Here is a 27,909-nt window from a genome sequence, read left to right on the forward strand (position 1 = left end):
GGATCAAAATAATATTGATTTGATCTTGAAAGAAAATTAACAACCAAGCTTTCTTTGTTCAATGTTACTGTATTCCACTAGAGTGCATGAATCGGAAACCTCCAGGTACGAAGCTTTCTATGAGTTAGCTTGTTGCAAGTTCCTGCTGACTCCAGATCCTAGTAGAATATTCGCAAGTAGCCGAGTAGAAGCATAAATATTGTTTGTTGCCGCTCTTGTGAGCCCCCCCCCCGAGATTTTGACTGCCTAGGGTCCTCCACAGGGTTTAATCCAGCACTGTGTCTACCACACACTGAAGAGGCAACCCACTTTTCAGTTTGAAATTGAAAAACGGCTTGCCTCTTCCACTGCCTAAGCCAGTGATGGGCAACCTTTTGAGCTTGGTGTGTCAAAATTCGCCAAAAAACCGAGAATAACTCGGGTGGTGTGTCACTTCGAGAAAAAATAATAATTTCATGATATTTATAGTTTAAATAACAAAAATGTATACAGTGGTACCTCTACTTACGAATAACTCTACTTACGAATGGAGCTCCGTCCGCCATCTTGGATGCATCTTGGATTTTTTTCCACTTACGAATTTTTAGATAGGGTTGCTTCTACTTACGAATTTTTTCTCCCAATGCATTCCTATGGGATTCGACTTACAAATTTTTCTACTTACGAATGTGTGTTCGGAACGCTTTAAATTCGTAAGTAGAGGTACCACTGTAATTGTAATATATAACTGTATTTAATAAACCAAAAACTTATTATTTAACCTAACCAAACCAAAAACCCCTTATTTATCACAAAGTGCCCAGAGTTGTTGAGCTTTTTGGGGGGAGCTGCTGACCAAAGTTTTGGAGGGTTTTTTTGGGGGGTGTGTGTGCAAAAGTTGCTTTGCTTTTTTGGGGGGGATGCCCCAAAGCTGCTGCGCTTTTTGGGGGGGAAAGAGAACAGAAATAAATGACGAATAATACCTTCGCTGGAACTAACACACAGCACTGACATAGTCTGCCAAAGCGCCAAAAAACCCAGCACAGAACGGGTTAAAAATGAACGCTGTTACACCCAATCATCGTCTGCCAAAGCGCCAGAAGAAACAGCACAGAAAGGGTTAAAAACCAATCTCTGGCTACCAGCAACAACAACAACAAAAAAGGATCTGGGTTTTAACAGCGGAGACAAGCTGTAGTGGAGCGGGAGAACAAATGGGGGGGGACACAACAACAACAGCGCGAATGGGCCGATGGGGCGCGTGCCAGCAGTGAGGGCTCTGCGTGTCACATCTGACACGTGTGTCATGGGTTCGCCATCACTGGCCTAAGCAGTCACAGCAGACATGCTAAAGAAACTCCTAGCTGGGTGCAAGCTTCTCTCCCTTGGCGTCTGTAGCATGCCAATTTGTTGTATCACAGCTGCAAAGGGCAAATTCAGCAGTTTCATTTCAGTGTTGCAGCTGTTCCTCCCACGTGGTGGCTGTAAGGCAAGAAGATATGGTAGCCCACAAATCTTTTTATGCTAAAGACAGTGCTCGGAAGCATTTCGGTACAAACTGTCTATTGGTATAATACATATATTAGCAGGAAGTGAGTCCGACTGGGGATGACAACACTCTGGGTATAAATGTGGGTGACACTGCAACTGTTTACACTCATAAGCCTGCATGCATGAGAAGTGGCATAAATTTAGAAATCCAAATGAACCCTTAGCAAGATCCCTCATTAAATGCAAACTGGTCTAGTCATTTTGAGAACCACATCTTATTTTTAGGGAAAACGTCCATTTGGAGGCAGAAGGGAAGCGGGGGCGGCCTGGATGCCTGATGACACCTCATGACATCACTCTCTTCCTCAAGGCTTCTGATTGGTCCTTTTGCAGCTGAAGCAGAGTTTAAATTCATGCACCGTCAAAGAAGATGTCAAAAACTGGTGTTCAAGAATTAGATCCCAAACCGATGTGCTTTGGTGGAGCAATTTTGAAAAAGAAAACCTTGCAGCAACCTCATTGAGACAAACACAAAGGTAAAATCTTAAATTATTTTCCTTGTTCCAATGCTGTTAAGAGTTAAAGCCAGCACAGGGGGCACCTGCTGGAACTGTATTAATGAGAAGTCTTAAAGATGTGGGAGATTAATGAGGAAGCATTAATGAATGATGATGATGATGAAGGAGAATGTTAAGTCCCTGTTCTCATTAACTGATGTTTATGAGATTTATGCAAAAGGGGTCTTTAAATCATTTTGATACTCATTGAACAATGGAAATGAGTGTTTTATAAAATGCAAATTTGGATGCATGTGAAGACGAAACAATAAATTGGGAGAATCTTGCCTACAAACTTTGCCTCCAAAATACAAGTTCTGTGTGTCTTGCTGTTAACCAGAAGGTTGGTGGTTCACTTCCGCCTGGGGACAGCTATGAGCAGGATTTCTGCATCGTGGGGGGGTTGGACTAGATGACCCTCAGGGTTTCTTCCAACACTACTATTCTGTAATTCTGTAATATTAATGCCATGTTTGCTAATAATATGTACCTGGTTTCCATTATTTATTGTTGAAATATGTGTGGCCCCGCTGGCTGAACAAGGTTTAGGGCTGATTTTTATGCATCATCTCCTGATATCTCCTCACTTCTTATCTAAACATTTGATGAATCCCAGCATGGTGCCACCATTCAAAAGGATTGGGCTTCCATGTTTATCAGGCAATGCAAAAGGTTCCAGCTGTAGTGATTATTATTGTCAATCTGTGATAGGAGATCTATATGCTACATATGCACTAAGAAGGAAAGGGGCAGCTTCAAAACACGGTGCAAGGATGCATGTACACTTATCACTAACAGAAGTGACTGGTGCCCATTGGGACCAGTAAGGCAAAAGACAGGGAGACCAACAGTAGGAGGAGCCAGAGACAATAATAGACAGTCACCCCCAATTATTATTATTTTAAATAGTGGGGAAGTGCCCCTTCTTCTAATAGACCATCATCCATGGATCATTAGTCCCAATGTGTTTTGAGAATACTGTGTGCAGGTGATCACTTATCTGGAGCTGCTGCAATCATTTCCCCAATGTTGTTGTCTTGGAGGTAGCATCTATATCTAACTGTACAAAGGTATTGTGTGTGGTTGTGTGAAGAGGAATGACCTGGAGGAATGCTTTACTTTCCTAATTGCATTTGCTCCCTTTATTTCATACAACTCAATCATGAAATTTACTAAGTCATGTTGCAAGCGACTTAGGATCATTCTTGTCCATTTCTTTGTGTGTGTGTGTGTGTGTGTGTGTGTGTGAGAGAGAGAGAGAGAGAGAGAGAGAGAGAGAAGCTTAGCACTTAAAAATAAAGAAGGCACATTATTTATTTATTGCATTTATCTACTTCCTTTTCTACAAGTCACTCAAGGTTTCTACAAGCCACTTAGACATGGTTCGCCCTCTCTGCAATTTATCCCCAAAACACCCTGCCTTAGCCCTCCTATCTTTGGACATAGACTTGGGCTCCACACCGCATCGCGGAGAACTAGTAGGCTTCCTACTGACCGCAGCACAATTAGCAATAGCTCAGGAGTGGAAGAACCAGACTGAAATACCCCGGAACATATGGGAAAATAATACCTGGGATCCAGCAATGTCTGAGCGCCTTACTAAACACAGGAGGGCAATTAAAGGCATAACAAATAGGTACACCTTCCAAGAGATGTGGAACCCCTTTCTTTAACTATGTTAATGACCCAAATCAGGACCTTGTTATGCCAACCGCTCAATATTCTCAGTTGAGAAGTTACGTTAAGTAATATGTTTGAACATGGAATGTGTAAGTTTATGTCTAAAGTCAATGGATAGGGCAAACATCATTAGAGGCACTGCTGGACAAGTGTTTAGTGGTTCTTTTATTGGTTTAAAAACCCTGGTCTCCCCGGTCCGAGTCCAATACTCTAACCATTACACCACACTAGTTCTTATGAGTGCTTATGTGGATGTGTGAGATATACCCTTGTTTCTTTCATGTACCGGTAGTTAGGAAACGGAATTTATTTATTAAACAATCCTTTAAATACTATTTCCATAGTTATTAGGGGCAGGGTGTAGTGAGTCACCTATGAGTCATACAAAAATGCAGGTGTTGGGTCCCGATTCTCTGTTTCCCTCTCAGCCTTTTCAGGGGTACCGTTTGAAGTGTTATGAAAGCATGGTGGGACACAAAGCAATGATGGCTCTATATGTTTTATTTATTCAGCAGAACCTGTATGCTGCTTCATTAAAAAAAAACCAAAGCTGTTTACAATTAAATATACCCTATTACTTCAACTTCTCAGAAATGCAGTCAACATTCTGTGTACAACCACTAGATTATGTGCAGGAGGACACATTTGGCAAACAAAGTTCCAGGCATGCCCTCTCTATCAAAATACGGTTTTGTTTGTAGATGTGGTGTGCTTTAAAGTGCAGACCACAGCCAGCTCAATACATTTTGCCACCTGAGGCCAAATGCAAAACAACGCCCCCTTCCCTACCACTACCAGAAAAGAAGGGGTGAGTGAAGATCTACATCAAGAACGGGGGGGGGGGGGGATAAAGATCTACATCAGGATATGCTGGCCCTGTGGATCCCCTGCCACCTGAGGTGGTTGTTTCATTTTGCCTCACAAGTGGGCCGGCCCCAGTGCAGCCTGTGTGCTCAAAACACATGAAGTAATAATTGCCTGGAAAAAATAAAATGCACATGCAAATTTGGTTTCCCCCTATCGTTGCATAGTTGCACATCATACATAGTTTTAGCAAGCAACACTGATTTGTTGCTCTAAACTGGCATGGAATTGGCAGCTGGCCGCATGTGGGCTGAATCCACTTGCTAGCAACATGCAGTGGGCCATTCTGCCCTGCAAAAAGAAATGACTAGCCTTAGCATGGGGTCATAAAGAGTCGGACGCGACTAAACGACTAAACAACAACAGCCTTAGCAAGCCTGGTCTAGGTCTTTCTGCATAAACCAGCCAGGTGTGTACTCTGGCACTAGCATGATGAAAAGGAGCAGTGATGGAGGGACTCTTTACCATCTCTGACCTAAAAATGGCCAATACAGTTGCTGCTCACTCTCTATTTTTACACACTGCTTTTGATGTTGTTACAGAAACTAAAATGATTATGAAGAGGATGGCACTCTTGTTTATCTCCCTGTGGGCTCTATCCTGTGCTCGTCCTGTAAGTATTTTTTTTTAAAAAAAATGCATTGCAACCCTGACATTTTAAACATGTTTGGTTTTAAGTATGTCCTCAGCTCACCCGCTGAAATCAGTAGGATATAAAAACATGTAACTTCAACTGGCTTGTTCCTTTGTGCTGACTTTCTTCTGAATAATTTCTCTAACAGCTACAGCAGGGGTGGCCAACTCTCAAGAGACTGCAATCTACTCACAGAGTTAAAAACTGGCAGTGATCTACCCCCTTTTGTGGGGTTCAGGTTAAGGTTGTTGAGCTTTTTTTTTAGGAAGGAAAGCCCTGTTTTTTGGAGTTCAGGTTGAAGTTGTTGAGTTTCTTAGGGAGAAGAAAAGCCCCGTTTGTTAGGGGTTCAGGTCAAAGTTGTTGACCTGCTTTTAGGGAGGAGGAAAGCCACATTTTGGGGAGTGCAGGGCAAAAATGTTGAGCTTTTTTAGGGGAGCCAAAGTTGTTGAGCTTCTTTGGGGAGAGCCAGCGATCTACCAGTGATCTACCACAGATGTCCAGTGATCTACTTGTTGGACGTGCCTGAGCTACAGCATTCATTCATTCATTCATTCATTCATTCATTCATTCATGTTTTTCTTCTTTTAATATATCCAGGTATCCAGGCACCTAGGTGCACATCACAGGAGCTCTGAGGAACATTGGGTAAGCAGGTCATTGTACTTTCTCTTTCATTAAATGATGAATTCTGCTACAAAATTATTTTAGGAGTCAAAAACAGGAAAGAACTCTGCCTAGTACCACTTGAGATCATCAAGTTACATTGAGTGCAACACAACCAAACAAAAAACAATTCCTTCAGATTTTGAGTTGTGCTATGGATGAAATCACCTGGCCATCTGCCACACTATAATTATTTAGGCAGCCTTTCTTGCCCTCCTCCTTGGTTTTCCCAAGTGTTGCCTTTTGTTTTCTGTCACACAGCCCACAGATGACCACTGAAGCAAGCTGGAACTCAGCCCTTGATAAAAGCAAGTCTTCCTTTGCTACCAGTTGCTGGGGAGCAGCTTCCATTTAGATCTTTGGAGGCAAAGGCTCAATACATTCTGCTGTGTGAGGCAGATCAGCAAATGGTGGTCCCTCCCAAAGTCAAGATGCATAGTACTCAAGGACACCCAAGTTATTATGGTACCTGAGGCAGAAAATCCCAGGAGTTGCCTTGCTCTACCTAATGATAGGGCCAGCCCAGCAAAGGAGTAGGACACACAAACACACAAAATTTGATAGAAATACACCTGTGCACATGTGTCCCTCCAAATGTTGCTGGCCTTCAACTTTCATTAGCCTAGCCACCATGGCCAATGATCAGGGATGATGTGAGTTGTAGGATGAAACAGCTGGAGCGTTAGGGGTGGCTGATATACTCCCATGTGATAGGAGCCACACTAATTTTGGCATTTACTATAACAGTGTTTCTCAACCAGTGTGCCTCCAGATGTTTTGGGACTACAACTCCCATCATCCCTAGCTAGCAAGACCAGTGGTCAGGAATGATGGGAGTTGTAGTCCCAAAACATCTGGAGGCACACTGGTTGAGAAACACTGTACTATAATATAACAAATGCATAAGAACAGGAGCAACAGCAAAACTGCAACAAGGCATTCCTTAATGTCCATCTTTTTGTACAGGCTACAGCAATGGAAGGAAGCTTGAATGAGGTAGCTGATTCCACAGATGTTAGTGACGAAGATACAGAGAGCAGGCTAAGCACAAGCATGGAAAATGGAAGGAAAGATGCCAGTGAACGTGTGAGCACTAGCCATGAGAGCAGTGAAGGCAAGAACTTCATCAGGAAAGTTTCCAGTGGAAGCCTAGAGAGCTCTTCAGAAGATGACCATGAATGGATCACTCGGGACAATGATGACAGCAATTATTTCAGAGTCCACCACCAGACAGTTCAGAGGAAATGGGCAGGTCACAAGGACTACCATGACCATGGGGACAGTTCTGATGATCAGTCTGCTGACGGAACATCTCTGGTAGGTATTTAAAAGGTTACCATATAAACCTTTGAATTGTAGTAGCCAGAATTGACTCCCAGGCTGTGTACCTGGTTCTTCGGGGGCACAGTTACCCCATTCAGGACCAGGGAGTCCTCCACACCAGCCCGCCCCCTGTCCCCCCAAAACAGTACTTTTGTCTTGTCAGGATTCAACCTCAATCTGTTAGCCGCCATCCATCCTCCAACTGCCTCCAGACACTCACACAGGACCTTCAGATGAGAGTCTGAAACCTGTGCAAGCAAAGTTCACAAAGCTTTATAAAAGAACGAACTTCCCTTCAAATATAAGATAATCCTTTCCTATAGACTCCTCCTTATTGGTGGAGTCCTCTTTGGTGAATTGGTGTTGCCCGTGTGGTACAGCAAGGTGATGTTCCCACTGCAACTCATTCTCTTGCTGCTCCTAGATCCTCTGCTGTCCCTTGCAGCTTAGGCTCCAGCACTTAGCTCCAGACTCACCTGCCTGCATATAATGTTTGATCACAGCTCCCGCTTCAATAGATTCACTCCCCAGTGACGTTCCTGCCTCACTTTTCCTCTCTAGTTTCTTGTGCCTTACCTTTCTTTCTCTCCTACCCAGTTGGCAAGTCTCTCTACATACTAACAGCTACTTTCTCCACCCAGCCTTGACCTCCATCTGGCTGAGTCACAGCAGCACACCAGCATGGCAGTGGTGTGGTTGGCACGGTGAAAACACGCCAGCAGGAACGCCAGATTGACTGCTCTGCTGTATTTGCGCTGTGCCAACCTTGCAACCTTGCCATCTCCCACCCCATCCTGGTATACTGCAGCAACTCACCTGGGTGGAAGTCAGTTGAGCTACACAGTCCTACCCTGCTCCCAATTTCACTGCCTGAAAGTATAGAGTGGAGAATTTTAGGAGGCCATTTTCATGCAGTTGTAACATTTTGATAGATACAGCAGCAAAACGCTGTGTCATGGTGCCGTATGGAAAATGTATCCGGAAGACAAAATGTATCGAGGAGTTAGAGGTCTGACACGGAGCCTTTCCCGCCTCTGTTCCTTTCCCCTCCCTCTCTCTTGTTGAGTTTTTTGATGGAATGTATTTTGGCTTCTCATCGTTATTTTCTAATATGAATGTTTTGAGAACAGTCTTTGATGTTTGGGGAACATTGCGAGGAGGTGAAGCCCCAACCCCCTCCCCCAGCTACCTTATCAGTTTGGAAGGATAGTACTTGGTACCTTCTCTCATGTTTGACATGTTTTGAGAAAGTGAGGCCTTGAGAGGGGGTGGCTAATGGATGATCTGCACGTAGCCAGTCTTGAAAGCTACACAGGTTGTCTATAAAATCTGACGGTTTGGGCAGAGTTTCTCTGAAGCTTGTGCACAGACTCATCGGCCGCAGGGCTGTGCAAACTGAGGCTGGGGGAGCCGCTTCTCCGCTTCTTGAGGGCTTCCAAGTGGCAGATTGAAGTGCTTGCTTGATATGAATACATTGCTTGCTGTTTTAGAACAAAAACCTTCAATCTTCTCTCTCACTTGTGTATTTTGTATTGCTTCTGAATCTCACTGTAAAAGAACCACCTTGCTTTTTGGCAAAACAGGTGCTTGTTGGGGTAGAAGCAAGAGTGCCACTTGGCCTTTGAAACTCTAAAAAAAGGTGAAATAATAAAGTTTTGTCCCCCTTCTCATTTGTCGTCTTCTATAGGAGGATCAAAATGAGGTTCGCGAAGACCACAGTGATATCAGAAAATCCAAAGAGCAGTTTGATGTTGAAAATGATGGCATGCTTTATACCCCTGATCAAGTCTTGTATACTTTCATGGGGAAAGGAGGAAGTGATCTGACCAATGATGAGGGTGCCAGTGGTGATGATGGACATAACGAGGAAGCCACTCATGGACACACTGTAACTCCAAACAAAGGAAATGATCAGCAAACTAGGGTGACCAACGAGGAGCAAGATGGTGACAATGCTATCGGCCAACGCCATGATGGCAGTAGTAGTAGCAGCAGCAGTAGCAGCAGTAGTGAGAGCAGAGACCTTGAAAAAGAGAATAACCAAATTACTGATTATAGCAAAAAACAAGGAAGTGATAGTTACAGCAGCAGCAGCCAAGAGGATAGGTATGATTTTGATGACAAAGGAATGCAAGGAGATGACCCAAACATCTTTGAGAGCCATGACAGTGATTCTCACATGCTTCATGGAGATGTCCATTCAAAAGAAAGCAGCCAGGAAAGCAGCCGAGAAAATGGGCAGAGAAAAGCCAAACATCACAGCAAATCAGTGGAACAGTTTGCCAGGAAAGTATACCATTATGTTGATGCTGATTCAGATGAAGATCACAGTCCTGAAGAGAAAAGGTCCCTGCAGGAGGAGGGTGCTGATTCCAAAGAAGAAAGCCAGTCTGTAGAAGACATTAGTCAATCAACAGAAAATGTTCCCAGTAGATCCAGAGAGCATGCAACCAGTCATTCCAGAGAGGCTGTAAAGCCTTCATCCAGAGGGCACAGCCGCAGTCAGTCCAAAGAGACCTTTGACAGCCACTCCAGGGAAGATGCGCATAGCCAATCCAGGGAGGATACACGCAGCCGATCCAGGGAAGCCAAGCACAGCCACTCCAGGGAAGATGCGCATAGCCAATCCAGGGAAGATGCGCATAGCCAATCCAGGGAAGATGTGCACAGCCGATCCAGGGAAGCCGAGCACAGTCAATCCAGGGAAGATGCGCATAGCCAATCCAGGGAAGATGTGCACAGCCGATCCAGGGAAGTCAGACACAGCCAGTCCAGGGAAGATGTGTACAGTCAATCTCGGGAAGATGCACCCAGTCGCTCCAAGGAAGATGTGCACAGCCAGTCCAGGGAAGATGCAGATAGCCAGTCCAGAGAACTCAGGGCTAGTCAGTCTAGAGAGGATGAGAACAGTCAGTCTAGAGAAGATGACGACACTGCATCTGCAGAAGACTTAAAGAGTGAATCCACTGAAGACAGCAGGGGCTCCCATGAGAAGACTTTGAAAAAATCTGTAGAGATAAGCGACAAATCAGATGAACCCAGTGTTAGCAGATCTAAAGAGCAGGAGAGTGACTCTAATGAAGAAGTAGGGAAAGTCCCACCAAGGGGCAGCGAATCCAGAGAGTTTAAGAGACAACACAGCAGATCAAGTGAGAAGAGCACATCTACAGAAGAGAGCGAAGAATCATCCGAGGACACAGATGAATCCAGCCAGGGTGACAGCAGGTTGTCTCAAAGTGCATCGTCTGAGAGCAGCAAAGATTCCCAAGACAGCGCCAGCAGTGAAGACAGCGATTCGAATGCTCTCCGGTCTGAAGAATGGCAAGGCCAGCAGAGCAGATCAACAGAAAGCAGTGAATCCAAAGGCGAGGAGAACAGCCGTTCTATAGAAGGGGAATCCAGCCAATCCAGAGAGGACACAAAGAGCAGCTCTGCAAGTACGGAAGACGACAGCTGGTCAAGGAGCATGGAGCTAGAAAGCCGAAAGTTAATGCTTGACATTTATCATAATAAGCCTTTTAGCGATTACGATGATAACGATTGCCAGGATGGGTATTAAAGCATTAAAAACTCTACGTAATATTTTGAGGTCAAGATGCGAGCTCACCTTTTAATTTATTTTATCATTTTTAGCAATGTGAATATTGATGACAGGAAATTAGAGTCACCGCTGAATTTCACTTAAAGTGAAATTCGAGATGGATCCTATCTGAGGAGTAAGATTAGCAGAACAAACCACGTGAGGTTTGACACACTACCAAGTTGCCACGGAATTCTATCTAAAACACAAGTCAAAGCAAATGTTGAGGTTCCTCCTCAGGTAAAACACCTGAGTAATTCTGAGGGGGACTAAAATATTTCAACACACCTCAGAACAGTGGAAGCCACCAGGAATTTTGCCTGACACAGGGCAGGTCCATGCAGAGGTGGGGACAGCTGGCTAGACTTGCCTCAGGCCTTGGAGGGCTAAGAGGGCTTGAGGGGCCCCTCCAGTGACCAGCTGCATTTTTGTTTGAGTTTATAATTTTATTCTAACAAGGCCTCAGACAAGCTCTGCACTTGCCGGGCACACAGGTTGGAAATTTGGGGCTGCCCCCGTGTTGCTCTCCTACAACTCCCATAATCCCATTTGCCATTCTGACTGGGACTGATGGGAGTTAGGAGTTCAACAACATCTGAAAGGGGGTTCCTCACCCCCATCCTAGCAATCTGTTTCTGCCGCTACCACTGAATTTTTGGAGGGCTGTTGTGTATGTGTCTTGCAAGGTAAAGGCAAATGACCCCTGGACGGTTAAGTCCAGTCAAAGGTGACTATGGGGTGTGGCATTCATCTTGCTTCAGGCCGAGGGAGCTGGCATTTGCGCGGTCAGGCAGAGTCCCCCAAAACCCCAGGCAGCCCCCGAGCGGAATAATGACACAGGACACAACTTTATTAAGATTCAGATGTAGGGAGACCTTGGCTCAGGCATTAGGCGTTTATCCTTCCCAGCCCCCAACTGGGGGTCTGGGTAATTTCAGGGTTATCCAGCATGTGTGGGGGTTGGGCTACCTCTGGCATTTGTCCACAGACAGCTTTCTGGGTCATGTGGCCAGCATGACTAAACCGCTACTGGTGCACAGAGGACCAAGATGAGTGCCAGAGCACACAGAAACACTGTTTACCTTCCCGTCGCAGCGGTACCTATGCATCAACTTGTACTGGTATGCTTTCAAACTGCTAGTTTGGCAGAAGCTGGGACTGAGCAATGGGAGCCCACCCCATTGCGCGGATTCAAACTGCCGATGTTCTGCTTGGCAAGCCCAAGAGGCTCAGCAGTTTAGACCGCAGCATAGTCTTATCGGAAACAGTAGTCCACAGTATTAGCAAAATAAAATTCCCAGAATAGGTTCTCACTGTAGCAGCTGATGCCTGTTCCATTCAAAAGAAGGACTTTTAGTAAAGTACTTGGGGAACCATCTCCACTATGAACCTCAGCTACATTTTAAGAGCCCCTACATCGTGTTCCTTCGATTCAAGAAATTAGGTCAGTAGTGACGTAGCAGAGCTTACTTTAGCCCCTGCCCCACAGCAGTGAAATCCCCTGCTTGTCTGCATGCTGCTTGGGCCTTGTTACTGGCATCAATTGGCCAGTTCCTGTGACGTCACTGAAGAGACAACAAGGAATATATTTCATTCTTGAGCATTTATTTTTTGCTGTTTGGAGAGTAGAGTTTATTTTATTTTGATTTTTTTTTTAGGGTGGGTCCTCTGCCTTATAGCATGATTGCTCCTTCCACTATTTAAACGTGGTGAATGTATGCATGACTGTTTATTTCCTTGGTGCCAATGCAGCCTCGTTTTTAAAGAGGACAAAGAGGGAGCTGGTTTTTCTATGCAGCAAAGTTGCTCACATACAAAAAGGCTTCACACACACACACACACACACACTCCCAAATTTCATTTGAATAACAAAAGCACCCCAAATACAAGACGGGTTCTTGAGGAATGAGAGATCTAAAGGACGACCTGTTTTCCATTGCTTGTACAAAAGAAAAAAAAACGCAGCCATGCACAGCCTAGGGCAAACACTGATTCCAAATATATAGTAGCCAGCTCCAGTATGCACCTGTGTGGTAATGAAAAGACACCTGTTAACTGTAGCAACTGCACAGATAGAAAGCAAAGAAGATATTTGCCACATGCCTGTGCAATAAGTTGTTCACACAGCCTCAGAGGTATAATTAATACAGGATGTATGTAATTTTTTGTAATAGATGTATAGCTGTATTGGAAGAATGTTGTGGGCTATTTTCTAATACCTTTTTTATACAAGTGGTCCTAAATTAAAACAACAACAACATAACTCTGTATTTCCTAATAAAGAACTTTAAAAGGTAAAAGGAAAAAATTAGTTACCTGGTTTAATACATCTCTGTTGAATATTTTTGATATATTGCCTGTGGGGTGCAGGTTTCAGAGAACAGAAGCAGGAGTGTGACAAGTTTTTATGTGGAGATAAAAGACAACAAATAACAGCCCCCCCCACAACCTCCCCAAAAGCTAAACCCTCTCAATATAAATATACAGTGGTACCTCGGTTTATGAACACAATTGGTTCCAGAAGTCTGTTCATAAACTGAAGCGTTCATAAACTGAAGCGAACTTTCCCATTGAAAGTAATGGAAAGTGGATTAATCTGTTCCAGGCGGTCCGCGGGGTACTTAAACTGAAGCGTTCATAAACTGAAGCAAACTTTCCCATTGAAAATAATGGAAAGTGGATTAATCCGTTCCAGATGGGTCCGCGGAGTACTTAAACTGAAGCGTTCATAAACTGAAGCATGGGTGTAATTGGTTCCGGAAGTCTGTTCATAAACTGAAGCGTTCATAAACTGAAGCGAACTTTCCCATTGAAAGTAATGGAAAATGAATTAATCCGTTCCAGATGGGTCCGCGGTGTTCATAAACCGAAAATTCATAAACCGAGGTGTTCATAAACCGAGGTTCCACTGTACAATATTTGGGGCCAGGGGGCATTGGGACCAAGGGGGTATCTGAGAGCAACATGATGCCCAGTATATCCAATCCAGCCATATACCTGCTTCTTCTGAATCTCCAAATTTTGTTAAGCTTGCAAACAGGGGTTGGATTGGGGAATACGTCCAATCTTCTGCTTATGTTACCAGCCCCCCCAAACTCATATCTGGGCCTGAACCCAATGAACTTTGCCAGCATGTCTGTTTGTGTCACCAGACAACCACTGGACTTGGAACTACTGCTTAGAGTATTGCCTGCTGTACAATGCCGTAGCAATAAACAGGCCAGCTGCTCCCTCTTCTGGCGAGCCAACCCAGGGGTAGACAGAGCTGCATAGGTCTTGTTGACAACCGTCTCCAGTTTAGCACCCCCAATCCTTTACACTTTTCCAGCTTAACTTGATGTTCCTCAGCTACTGTTCCCAGAGCAGTTTAACAGTCCACCCTGCTTCCAAGGGAACTCTGGAAATTGTAGGTCTTTGAGGGGATTAGGGGTTTCCCAACAACTCCTAGCATCATAGCTGTCTGCAGCAGATTTCCCCAGGGTGTGCAGCCAGCACTAGCGCCAACTCTATAGGCAGGGCTGTCTTAAGCATATGCGGCACCGGGGTGCAAAGATCTGCCTGGCGCCCCCCTCCCCCGGGTTGCCCAGTCCCAGGCGTGCAGGAGGGTGGAGCTGTCCGGCTGCCTCAGCATCTCACTAGCTTGGTCACCCCCGAACTCGTGGCGCAGAGCCACACGAAAAACACTTATGTACATATGGCACTCCGACCGACAGGCGGGCTCTTCCCCAGATTCAACTCTCGGGCCCTGGACTCTCAGTTTGGCGCCCCTGGGAGGCCGGCGCCCGGGTGCCCCACACCACTAGCACCTATGGGTAAGACGGCCCTGTCTATAGGGCTGAAGTGTCTTCAGACCCTTCAATATCTGCTGGAAGGGGGCAAGAGAGGAGGAGCCACCAGCCATTGAAGCTGTGCCTTACTGGGCCCTCGGCTCAGCCTCGTCCTGATGATGCAATGTTGTGCATGTGCCACATGCATAACATCACACACACACACACGCATCGTGCGTCGTGCACATGATGACACACACTGCATGTCAGGCCCCCTCAATCCTGGGTGCAAGTCAGCATCTCTGGCAGCCAGGGAATTGTGCCTTTGTGGAAGAAGGGGCAGGACCCGGGCTGTTGCCTGAGACCACGTAACAATGCAGGGCCCCCACAGCATGTGTGCCAGAAAAGCACCCCCACAGACCTCTCTTCCCAAAAGGTGGCAAATGGTAGGCTCCTCACAAGCCAATTGAAAACACACTCCCAACCCTTGCAGGAATGGCTCTTCCCATCTCTCCTCAGCCTGTACACACCACTGTTGTCCTCTACATGTTGGTTGGGCTACAATTCCCACCATCCCTGATCATTGGCCATGCTGGCTGGGGCTGATGGGAAATGTAGTCCAACGTCTGTTGGTGGCAACCGCTGTCCTAGAAGCTGCTGCGAAAATAAACTGTGATGCTTTTTAATGGCCAGCAAGTGGCACTGCTGCTTAATGTCAAAAGAATCATGCCTGTTGCTTTCGGGCTGAATTGAAGATCTGCTGTGCAAACCTTCCATATAAGTTTGTCAAAAGAAGCAATGTTTTCAGAGAGAAAAGATTGGGGGGGGGGCGTTTTCCAGAACTGAGTCCTGATGCAAATTTGTAGAAAGCACTTCTACAATAATCTACACGGAGCTTAGTTGTGTAAGGGGGGGAAATATTATTTATATACTCTAGAAGGAAGACTTAGGAGTCAGGAGTAGGAAATATTCTCACAGTCTTTAGGTATAAAGATGATGCTTCAGGACCCAGAAGAGGGCAACCAAAATGGTCAAAGGCCTGGAAACGATGCCTTATGAGGAACGGCTTAGGGAGCTGGGTATGTTTAGCCCGGAGAAGAGAAGGTTAAGACCACAAGGGCCATCCAGTCCAACCCCCTGCCAAGCAGGAAACACCATTAAAGCATTCTTGGCATATGCCTGTCAAGCCTCTGGTTAAAGACCTCCAAAGAAGGAGACTCCATCACACTCCTTGGTAGCAAATTCCACTGCTGAACAGCTCTTACTGTCAGGAAGTTCTTCCTAATGTTTAGGTGGAATCTTCTTTCTTGTAGTTTGAATCCATTGCTCCGTGTCCGCTTCTCTGGAGCAGCAGAAAACAACCTTTCTCCCTCCTCTATATGACATCCTTTTATATATTTGAACATGGCTATCATATCTCCCCTTAACCTTCTCTTCTCCAGGCTAAACATACCCAGCTCCCTAAGCCGTTCCTCATAAGGCATCGTTTCCAGGCCTTTGACCATTTTGGTTGCCCTCTTCTGGACACGTTCCAGCTTGTCTGTATGTCAAAGTGCAAGCAGATAAATAGGTACTGCTCCAGCGGGAAGGTAAATGGTGTTTCCGTGCGCTGCTCTGGTTCGCCAGAAGCAGCTTAGTCATGCTGGCCACATGACCCGGAAGCTGTCTGTGGGCAAACGCCGGCTCCCTCGAGATGAGCGCTGCAACCCCAGAGTCTTCCGTGACTGGACCTAATGGTCAGGGGTACCTTTACCTTTACCTTTAGGCATGGTTAGGATTGCTGCCTTAGTCTCATTCGCCTTCCCCTCATATTTTACCATCCATATTTGAGCTCCAGCGGGTGTCTGGAGTTAACACAAGCCCTTTGCACTCCCAAGGCTTTTGGGAAGCTAACTTTAAGGTATCACATTTTTTTGTGTGTGTGATGGCGGCATCAGGGTAACAACAACAACAACAACAACAACAACAACAACAACAACAACAACAACAACAACAACAACAGTCTGGAAAGCTATGCCCTAGAGTTTGTGCAGCGAGAAAATACAGCCAGTCTGATTATTGTAGCAAAGTTTCCTTGAGGAGTTACGACTTCCTAAGTCAAAGATGTTTTTAAGGAGGAACCTTAAAAGTCGGCTTTGTCTTCCACCTGTTCTGGGGATCACAGAAGGTGAGCTGCCTCTGGATGTGGCGGGCTGGAGTATTTATACCATCAGGCATCCTTCCTGGATGACTGAGGTTAAGGTGGTTTGCCTGCTGGTCCTGACCATTTAAATAGATCAATAAAGCCAGAAGAAGAGGCTCATTGAAATTTCTGGAAAGGATACATTTCAACCTGTTTCAAAGGGACATTTTCTCCCTTAGTGTTTCCATTAGGGGTGTTCCAGAAATTCCCCTTTCAGTATGGTTTGGCTACTTCCAAGAGTTGCCACAAATATTTAGATATACAGATATTACATATCTGAACTATTAATTATTAATATTATTAAATCTATTAATATTTAGATATTATATACATTCTATTTAGTCCGGGAATGGTTAATATGTGGAAGTATATTTTTAATTGTCTTTATTTTTAGATTGTTTTAATTTGTTTTAGAACATTTCTTGGGAGCAGCATATAAATATGATTATGATTATTATGATTATACTTTGTTTTCATTTTAAAATTGTATATATATTTTCTGCCCCATGGCTCCTTAGGGTGGAAGGGTGGGATATATATTCAGTCAATTAATCAACCAACCAACAATATATTCCCAAGTCATAAGTCACAGGCACAAACTACCAATAGATTTTTCCTGTACCCATTTTGAACCAGAGGGGCTTGAATGAAGAGGTGCTGCCCAGGTATTTTTTTGGGTGGTGGTGGTAAATTGCCTGCCATGGTATAGCCCTACCCAGACCTGGAATCTGAGGTCTCTTTAGATGAGGACCAAGGAGAGCAGGACTCTCCAGCATATCTCTCCACGGCCAGCGATCTGGAGAAGTCATTGGGTTTGGACCTTCCAATCCCAGGGATGGACATCACCATACTAGCTGTCTGTATTCTCCGTCAGCTCTCTCAGACTTCTTCTCATCTTCCCCAGAGCCACAGCAGCAGAGGAGGCAGTGAGCCAGACAGGAACTTCAGGCTAGCTACCTGTGAAGGTGCTCAGAAGGAGGGTGAAGTGAAGGGAAACATCACGGTGAATTGCCCTGAAGCCACTCCAGGAGGTATGATAAGAGGCTGAAATAAAGGGTCTGCTTCTTATGACTGGAGCCTGAAAGGTGGACCTCTCTCCTTACCTTGCTAGGTACCACTTAAATGCAATGTATATTTTTACCTTTATGGCAAATTGCATGTTCTTCCTCTACTTAAATGAAGCTGACATCAGCTATTGACAAAGCAAATGATGTCTCTTTCCTTTTACTCCTGGGTTGGGCACATACAAGAAAAAACAAGGGGCAGTAAAGTTGCTCAGGTCTATTGGATGAAATGTTGTTTTGATGATTTTCCAGGTGATTGCCTTCACATTTATTAAAAACACAGTCATTGGTTTCATTGAAGCACCATTAAAAAAGAATGTTAATGAAGCGCACGTAATGCTAATACAAACTATGGCTTAGCAGGAATATGTGAACTTGCAGGCTCCCAGAGTGGATGGTTTGTCAGGAGATGACAAACCATGAGCCAAGGTTTGGACGGCATGCTAAGCCAAACCAATGCTTATACGTTCATAATAAGCTATGGCTTGGCTCAGTGCTACATGTGAATTATCTGCCAGTGGTTTACAAAGCGAATCTTTGAAATTTTCATACTGGATTTTAAATTGCTTCAAAATTGCATTTCTCCTTTAATTCAAGCCCACCAAACCACCCTGGCAACACAACTCTTGGTTTAATATGATCTTTGCCATCAATTTATAAAACTTGGAGCGTTTGCCTCAGAAAGCATGCCAGAATCTCACTGAAGTGCCCACTCCAAACCGTCCTACAGAGTTCTAAATATGTTTCTTGTTTTTGACCACAATGCTGTGGATTTAAAAAAGCGAAGTTCTCAAGCTAAGGTTTGTTACACATGGCTACAGCTCTCTCTGCCATCTTCGGGAGCCCAAGAGGACGCCATGGCAATAGGAAACCTTTGTGCGCTTTCAAACTTTCGGCAGACAAATGTCTTCCCATTGCATGGAGCCCCAGCTTCCCAAGTATAATAACACACCGCCAAGAGCGAGATGAAGGAAAAGTAAGGAAAAGGATTTCAAAGTGTTCTTTACACAAGATCACTCTCTCATTTTGCCTTTTAGTGAGAACCCTATTTTTGGAACACCACAGGAATGCAGCCGAGAGAGAGAGAGAGAGAGAGAGAATGAGAGATTCTTCTCCTCAACCACTGCCCTTACTGTTACACCTTGTACCCTTGGTCTAAATCAGTAGCCAAGCTACAACTCAAATCCAACATTTTAAATGTAGCAACTCTAATGTTCACTACAGTGCTTATTCAAGGTTTCCCTTATCTCTTGGTGGTACTATGAGGGCACTCTGAAAGGCCAAACTTTGGTGCCCTCCCCCAGCCCTTGCTCTGCCTTCCCAATGGTGGGTAAGGAGTCATCAGGCTTTGGGAAGGGGGTGTGAGGGCTCTGGTAGGGTCCTAGAGCCCCCCCACCTCCTTCCCAAAGCTGGGAAAATGCTAACTAGACTTTGGGAATGAGGACCCTGCCAGAGCCTTCACACCTCCTTCTCAAAGCCCAGTCCCTCGCTCATCCCCTTTAGCTCAGCGCCCAATATGTCTGAACAGTCCTAAATTGACCCCTGTTCTGGTCCAGGGATGGACACACTTCAGGCTTGTGCTATCAACTTTGTGTTTTTTGCTAGAACCCCGAGGGATCTAGTAAGGCCAAGTGCAGAACGGCGATTTCGGGCAGTGGTGGTGAATGTTCAAGAGCCATGTGAAAAATGATTATGTTAAAATTAGTTACAGGTAGGTAGCCGTGTTGGTCTGACACAGTCAAAACAAAATAAAAAAATCCTTCCAGTAGCACCTTAGAGACCAACTAAGTTTGTCATAGGTATGAGCTTTCGTGTGCATGCACACTTCTTCAGATACACTGAAACAGAAGTCACCAGACCCTTATGTATAGTCAGAGGGATGGGAGGAGTATTACTCAGAAGGGTGGTGGGAATGGGTGATTGGCTGATAGGAGTGGTAAACCTGTTGATGACTGTTAACGACTGTTAACGACTGCAATTGGTCTTGCAGGAAAAAGCAAGGGCTGAGGTGCTAAAGAAAGCTTGATCATGTATAATGAGATAAGAATCCAGTGTCCTTATTCAGACCAGGTCTCTCCATGGTTTTAAGCTTGGTAATGAGTTGCAATGCAGCAACTTCTCTTTCCAGGCTGTTTCTGAAATTTTTCTGTAATAAAACAGCTACATTGAGATCTTGTATAGAGTGTTCACTTCAATCTCCCAGGACATTCTATATCTCATTATACATGATCAAGCTTTCTTTAGTACCTCAGCCCTTGCTTTTTCCTGCAAGACCAATTGCAGTTGTTAATAGTCATCAACGGGTTTACCACTCCTATCAGCCAATCACCCATTCCCACCACCCTTCTGAGTAATACCCCTCCCCACCCTCTGACTATGTTTAAATGACACACTTTCTTGCTTAGCAATGACCGTGGTCTAGTTTGAGGACAATATATCATCTGGATATCAGGCTGACCTTGCTGCAAGGCTTCTAGCTCTTTTTGTTTTAAAATAAATGAGCCTGTGTCAGGCTTCGGGGAACCCTCCCACGGAGGCAGCCAAGAATCAGAGAAATGATAAAGGTTCTTACCACAGAGAGTGACGAAGGAATGCCACCTTCCCTAAATATGGCATTGCTGAAAGTAAAGTCCCACCCCTCCTACATCCACCCTATTCCTCGTCACTCCTGTGTCGGCTAATCTGAGCTTTCTGCCTCTGAGCTCTCTGTTCTAGTACCCTCAATGCCTGCCTGGTCTTGGGAAGGGGGGTCAGGAATGCTCTCCAAGGACACTGAGTCTGTCAGCTGTCTCTCCCCTGGTGGTTCTTCTTCTTCCTGCTGTTCCTCTTCCAATATTCCCCAGCTTCTGCCCTCTGCAGGCTCTGAACTATGCCCTTCTGCAAACCACTGTTCAAAATCTATACTGTCCTCCTCTTCTCGGGACGGTGCAGGAAGAGGGGCGGCCGTCCCCACTATTCCTCCTCAGTCCAGCCCCTGAGAGCCAGACTTCCTTAAAGCCCCAAAGAGCATTATGATAAACAGCTGCCTGTCAAAGGCGTGGCATAAAGGCAAGAGATCGGCCCAAGTGTTCCACAGTGAGCGTTTTCTATATTAAGGAAGACACCGGCCCTTTGCAATTCAAAAGCCTTATGCAACATCTCACCGGTCTTGCTACTAACACCACCATGTTTTAAATCAAAAGGCTCTTCACTGGTTGTAAACAAGTCCAGAGGTTTGGCCATCTGTTTGGTTATGTGATGTTATTTCCTTGCCATCCCAAAACTTGAAGAATTTGTGCCCACACTGTTTGACGTCCAGAACAAGTCCCCTGTCATATTTGCTTGCGGCTCTATTTAAATTCAGGCCTTGCGCTGAGATTTGAACATTTACCTGGCACCTGGTATTTTAGGAGTCTGTGCTGGATAGGCCTATCCTTTTCATTTTGGAGGGGTGGGGGTATTTTTGTAACCTTTCGGTTGTTGCTCTTGGGAAATACTAATTAAGGATCAGGACTTGTATAGAAATAGAAAATCAATCCAGCAGAAAGGGAAATGTTTGAACAGCTCTGGGTCAAACCCATGGCCATATTTTGATACGTTGCGAGGGAAAATGCTGCTTTAAGTAACTACTTCCCACTCCCCATCAGAAATATTTGCTATCCAAACAAACAGGTTTCTGTGTATATCTATACAGTGCTTTTTTCTTAAAAAAATGTTTAGGGGTACTCTCATTTTCCTACTCATATTGAAATCCTACCTCTCAATGATTCACAAAATGTTTAGGGGTATGCGTACCCCTGCAGAACCCCCCCCCCAGAAAAAAGCACTGTATCTATGTGAAACACAGGGGCAGAACTCCACGACACTGCATAAAATTTGCATTGACTATTTAACATGCATAGATGCAAATTTACACATAATTACTATAATTTAAATAGAAATGCATCATCATTGTAATTATTATAAATATTATTAACCTTTATTAAATCTCAGAAATATAATGTAATTACAACAAATACTTAAATACATGCTACTATATATATGTATATTTATCCACATAGAGAAACTTTACCTTACACAGTATCTATTATTCATAAATTTAATTAGAAGAATTCACTTATCTTTAAAAATTATCTCTCTTGTCTGCTTCTCTCCCTCTAATAAATTCTCTGTGTTTATATTTATTTATTTATTTTATATCCCAATCTTCCTCCCAAAGGAGTCCACAGTGGCCAACATACAGCAATAAAACAATAAAATGTGGAATAAGTAGCCTCATGGAACCATCACACTTAAGTCTAATTAATGCATGAAGGAGTTTCCCATAAAACAAGGTTTCCGAAACTTGGGTCTCCAATGTTTTTGAACTACAATTCCCATCATCCCTGACCATTGGTCCTGTTAACTTGGGATGATGGGAGTTGTAGTCCAAAAACAGCTGGAGACCCAAGTTTCGGAAACCTTGCTATAGAGTAATCTGTCCAGCCAGGCTTAGTGATGTTCACTTCCTCTCACAGTGCAAAGAACTAGGTAATCAAGCCTTTGTTCCCTCCCCAGTCTACCTGATGAACTCAGCATGTGAAGAGGCTAAGCTGGTATGGTTCTCAACAGCCATTCTTGTGTTCCTATGCCAATGATTTAGGAACTTTCACCACTTTGTTAACTAAATCAGGTTTTACTGCCAGTGCAACTTTCCTGACTGAGGTATGGTAAAAGTACATGAACCAGACCTTTGAAGAATTTGTAAGTAAACCATTTTAACTTACTAAATGTGTAGTATTTTTCAACGCTAGGGGACGTGAAAAACATCCAAAGGAGCTTGGAAGGGAATATTTTAAAGGTTATACTGTATTCAGATGCTTTAATTTGCTGCATATTTTGTGCTTTTAAATCTCTGCTGGGGTTATCTCACAAGAGAGTACTTGCCCCAAACCTGGATTGTGGCATCCTGGGAATTCTCCTTTCTATCCCCCCCCCAGCCCCTACACCAATGAAAACATATTCAAAACCATTCCAATACAGATACAGACTGGGAAATATCATAGGGTTGCCATATTTTAAAAAGTGAAAAATGCGTTTTTAAGCTTTTTTTAAGGAAATTCGCCAAAAAACAACAACACTTCTGATATGGGATGCCATTTCAACTGGTTACTGTAAATTCCACCCAGACACTATTTTCAGTGGACGAATCTCATATATGTCTGGGAAATTCCAGACACATGGCAGCTATCACACTAGAGGCCCAGACATCTAGAGGGCAGCTGGGGAGGCTGGAGGAGACAATATGAGCTTGATCAGCCTTCCCCAAACTATTACTGTCTAGATCTTTTGGACTACAGTTCCCATCAGCTCTAGCCAGCACCTGTAGGACACTAGGCTCCGGGAGGCACTGGGGTAGATGACCACATCTCACACATTCCTACTCACTGAGCACCACTGATTTAAGAGAGCAGAAATATCCTTCAATAAAACCTGGGAAATGGCTGTTTGTTAGCAGAAGGGACTCCTACAAACAAGCACTTAGTCCATCTACTGAATGGGGGTAGACTTCCCTTCCTATTTGAAGCCCTGGCTTCCTGAGAATGCAAATCTATAATTTCATCAGAGCCTCCGGGGCTTCGCTTTTCAATAGCGTAATGACTACTGTTCACTCAAGGGTGCCCATTAGGTATATATATCACATACCTGCGAAATCTGCAATATAGTATATAATAACTATTTTGAACAAACACCTAAGTGGCTTAAAAAAAAAGCAGGGCCAGGAGCTACTTTGCTAGAAAAAAAGGGCTTTATATGTTATATTTGGTTGGTATGAATTTTTTTATTTAAAAGAAAGAGAGAATGCCGAAAAGTTAATGTGAAGTCAGAAATTAGCAATAAAACTGTTAGGACAGTTTCACACAACCCTGTGCTTATTTTTCATATTTTTATAGCTGTTCTCTGGGCAGCTCATAAAGCAAACAACATACAATAAAATCATAGAATTGTAGAGTTAGAAGGAACCATGAGGGCCATCTAGGCTTGTAAAGAAGGGATGTTGTTCACACTGTAACTATGGTAGGTCTGTGGCCTTCTGTGATAGCTCTGCCCAGCAACCAGAAATCTTTCTCTACTGACCAATTTTTTTTGGGTTGCCATACGTCCGGATTTTTGCCAATTTTCGGTTATGTCCAGGAAATTCCAGTTATGTCCGGGAAAACCTCAGGAAGCACTTATTTAAATGACCAGTTTCTGGAATTTGCTTGCCCTAGCACTAAGTGGATTCAAAGGTGTATAATGCAAATTCATGGACAAAATTCATGGACGTATGCCCAAAATTGAGGGAGAGGTCATTGGCTACATATTCAGTATTGTTTTGTAATGTTAAGGTGATTGTAAGCATGTTTAGATTTTTAACCTGAACATACAATGATTAGATCTTTTACATTTTAAAAACCCCACTCTCTATGGTTGGTTAGAGTTTGTACAGTTAAATATATAACAAACACTTTTTTAAAAAAAAGTAAGTGAAAACTATTTGGCGCAAAAGAGAGAGAAAGGTTTATTGACAAGCTGACTCCCAATGAGTTTTGGACATTGTTTTTCACGGTACCTTCTTTTTTCCCAGAGATTTTGAGGCCCTAAATATGTGAGACTTTAGTGAAACATGACTTCATTAACAGGGCTGCTTCAAAGCCCTTCCACATTCCAATTGTTCAGTGAATACTGGAAGTTTGCTGTGCCACCACAAAGGTGGTTTGTCAGCTGTGACATCGCAAAATGTCAGCATGCATTGAAATACCAAGATCAGGTGTGTGGTGAAAACACAGTTCTTTTGACTGCATGTGTGAAAAACCTAGCGTGGCTAAAGTCTATCATCTATTCAGAGATGGGATGCTAAGTGATGTGTAAAAAAAGTAGCTGCTGAGAAGGCTTTGATGACTGCAAAAATCAAGGGACATTGCAGTGGGAAACCTAGTTGTCTGAACAAATGGAAGGCTTGTGACAAGAACCAGGCTATTTGATTATGGAGCATCACCAAAAAAAAAAAAAAGCTATTAAAGGGTAGACTGATTTGTAAGTTAACCGGATCAGGAGTGTCACCAAAATTCTACCTTTCAGTTAGAATGCACCTGAACATCTCAAAAGGAAAAACGTAGGTAAAGGAATATAGTAATCACAGAACCAGGGATTTGCCTGGCATTCATAATATATATTATCTTGCAAAAACAAGCCATGGAATATACTTATCTAGCATTCTGCATGAGTGGGAAAGAAGGAGAATTTCAATTTAGTGCAAAGGCACATATAATCATTTCAAGGACAAAAGGGGGGATTAGCGGGTTTTCGCTTAAGACCCTGTGTGAAGTCACAGTTAAGTTGCTAGGCTTTGATTGGTTGCCCAGAAGCTAAAACACTATTTAAATTCTTGCAGGGTACTTCCGTGAGTCCTTACCTCAGAGAACTGAGGCACAGAGGCATCAAAAAACACCACTAATGATTTTAAGATTGTTCACTGCAGCACAGCAAAGAAGGTAAGTGGCACATGCTTTACTTTGAAACAGGCAGTTTCTTGCTGGATTTATTTAATTTTGTAAAAGGACAAACAATGTATACATATCAAGTATTTCCTACAATTAATACAGTGATAACTAATACATTTGCATGTGTGCATTGATGTTCAGCAAGTAGCAAAGCTAGATTTTTTTATTTTAAAAAATCAACAATTTTGCATAGGAAGATTAACAGCAATTAACATTCTGTGGTTTACTGGAAGGAGGTAGAGGTTCTTTGCAAATTTATCACACAATTATATGTGTTGTCAGTTTACACGATCATTTCTACTCAGCAGGCAGAAATCTCAACAGCTCCAGCTTTTCCCAGCAGAGAGAAGTTGTGATGAGGGATGCTCCCTTTTGAATTTCTGTTTGCTGTAAAAGCAGATAAAGGCACAGGAGCCATATAGGGGGGGGGGAGGTGGCATCCTTGGCTAAGGACAGGTTGGTATGAGGTCATCACTATGGCAATAGCAGCTCCTGTGCTATTGTCCATGGGAAGATAACAGCTCAAGACTGGCATTCAGAAGGTCCCAGGTTCCATCGTTGGCATCCCCATTGGAAAAAAAAAACTTTCTCAAGTAGCAGAACTGGGAGGGATACCTGCTTAGTGCGGACACCACCAGAGCAAGCAATTCTGGATCAGAAGAAGCAGTGGTCTTACTTAGGTCTACATTATGCATCATTGCATCTAAAATGTCTCAGGGTTGTTGTTCTTATAATAAAAATGCAAATAGCATCAGCTAGTGGTGCTGATAGTCATTGGTAACACTTTTCTCCCTCGCTGTGGTCTTGAGGAAAATCCCCCCCTTTGGGTGCTGCTCATTGACTTCCCCTCCAAAGCAAATGCTGGCTTCAGGGACGGGATTCTCCTCATGATCACAGCAGGGGAGGAATGTGTTAATTTTTCCCATGGTGCCTGCTGCAATGTTGATAATTGTCAGGCTCCCCATGATGTTATTTGATTTTAAAAGTAAACACACACACACACACACACACACACACACACACACGAGTCTCTACACATTAAATCAATGTCTAGATTGCATTGGTGGTGCTAGACAGGGGGCAAGCAGCCCCCACAAGCAAGGAGCTCATCCCCCATGTGCCCCCCATTTCTGAACTCCTACCAGGTCAGGTTCAATGAGTTACCATTAGTATACGAAGCCCTTAACGACTTTGGACCAGTTTACCTACAGGATTGCCTTATTTGTTTGTTTGTTTTTGTCCACCTAGAAATATACTTTGCTCCTGCTGTGCCCTCCAGAATTCTTTTTCCCAGGATTTGCTTTGAGTGGGGGAGTTACCCAGGTTTAGTGGCAGGAAACTTACCACATTAAGATGTGGTGATCTGATTTGGTGACTGATGCTACAAAGAATGCAAACTTTAGATTTCATTAAAACTTGGTTCATCCCGGGTTCCCCTTCCTAAAGGTTCCCCTGAAGCATCTGCTTACATTTCCATTTGGAACATATGGACATAGGGAGCTACATTATAGAGTCCTTGGTCCAACTAGCTCAGTATGGGCCACACTGACTAGCCATGACTCCAAGATTTTGGACCAGGGTCTCTCCCTGCCCTGCATGGAGATGCTGGCGATGGAAACGTGGGATGCAGATGTTCAACCACCGAGCTGTGGCCCTTTTGGTAACGCTTACCAAAGACACTGGGTACCAACAAAACCCACTTGACTCCCTTGGCGATTGCTTGTGAATCACCCACCCATCTGTGGAAACCGTGAAAGCCAAAAATGGTTTGAAAAGAATTTCTCAATAGGTACATTGGTTTAAACCATGCACCATAATTAACTCTTAGCTACTTTCAAAAGAGAACGTTGGTTCCCCCAGCCTTCCTTTTTTACCATGTGGAATAGTGGATTTTCTCATGTGTCTGGAGATTTCCCCTGTAGCTTTTTTTCTTTCTTTCTTTCCAGACACAGAAGGAGAGCATTTTCTCCACCTAAATGGGGATGTCACACTCATGACTGAAGGAAACCCATTATTATGAGTTTTCTGCCTCCCCTGTGGTTTTGCAACGCCTAGAACCCTGAGCTAGCTGGAAAATGCCCTTTGCTAAGATTGCCCTTTGCTTCATGCAGAATCCTCTAGTCAGCCATAGAAGTTATGATTAACCAACTGATGTGGCTTCTCTGGTCTTGGGTGGCACATCAAGCCCCAGGCCTGGTGTCAATAATTGAGGCCTAGATGTGTACATTTAGTGCTCTGCTGCTTGAGAACAAAACAAAAAAAAGTAAAGCGAAAAACCTCAGCCAGCTGCAGCAGTGTTTATTGTTACCCCTGCCAGATGTTTTCAGCATAATTTACACCTTTGGAGGAATGGGCAGTGAACATTAATCAGTCTAAAAAGTGACTAGGTTTGTTTGTCATCGTGTCACTCTCTCAACGCAAGAAAGGAAACCCAGATCTTGGACTTTGCAAGGGAAATGTATTATTACTCAGGCAGTAAAATTATTACTCTGTATAATATCAAGTAGTCTCAATAGGCTTATTGAGACCGGCAGGTGAGCAACAAAGAGGATTTTATCGGATTGCATGCAAATACCACACAGTTCTCACCCTAATTCTCGTCAAATATTCTAGAGAGAGGAAA

General features: G+C 43.9%; 1 protein-coding gene across 1 annotated transcript; it reads left to right on the plus strand.

Moving 5' to 3' along the window:
* Nucleotides 1-1,143: 1,143 nt before the first annotated feature.
* LOC118084548 (dentin matrix acidic phosphoprotein 1) lies at nucleotides 1,144-12,230 on the plus strand. The gene is made up of 5 exons (XM_035114170.2): nucleotides 1,144-2,006; nucleotides 5,114-5,184; nucleotides 5,803-5,850; nucleotides 6,835-7,185; nucleotides 8,879-12,230. The coding sequence occupies exons 2-5, from the start codon at nucleotides 5,122-5,124 to the stop codon at nucleotides 10,748-10,750; spliced, it is 2,334 nt and encodes a 777-aa protein (XP_034970061.2). The 5' UTR covers nucleotides 1,144-2,006; nucleotides 5,114-5,121; the 3' UTR covers nucleotides 10,751-12,230.
* The last annotated feature ends 15,679 nt before the right edge of the window (nucleotides 12,231-27,909 follow it).

Source organism: Zootoca vivipara, chromosome 9 (assembly GCF_963506605.1).
Source record: "Zootoca vivipara chromosome 9, rZooViv1.1, whole genome shotgun sequence".
NCBI classification, from domain to species: domain Eukaryota; kingdom Metazoa; phylum Chordata; class Lepidosauria; order Squamata; family Lacertidae; genus Zootoca; species Zootoca vivipara.

Bases quoted from the DNA above. Each gene is read 5' to 3' on its own strand.
- LOC118084548 (XM_035114170.2), top strand. From the start codon at position 5,122: ATGATTATGAAGAGGATGGCACTCTTGTTTATCTCCCTGTGGGCTCTA. The intron at 5,185-5,802 runs GTAAGTATTTTT...TAATATATCCAG, and splicing joins CTCTATCCTGTGCTCGTCCT to GTATCCAGGCACCTAGGTGC. The intron at 5,851-6,834 runs GTAAGCAGGTCA...CTTTTTGTACAG, and splicing joins GGAGCTCTGAGGAACATTGG to GCTACAGCAATGGAAGGAAG.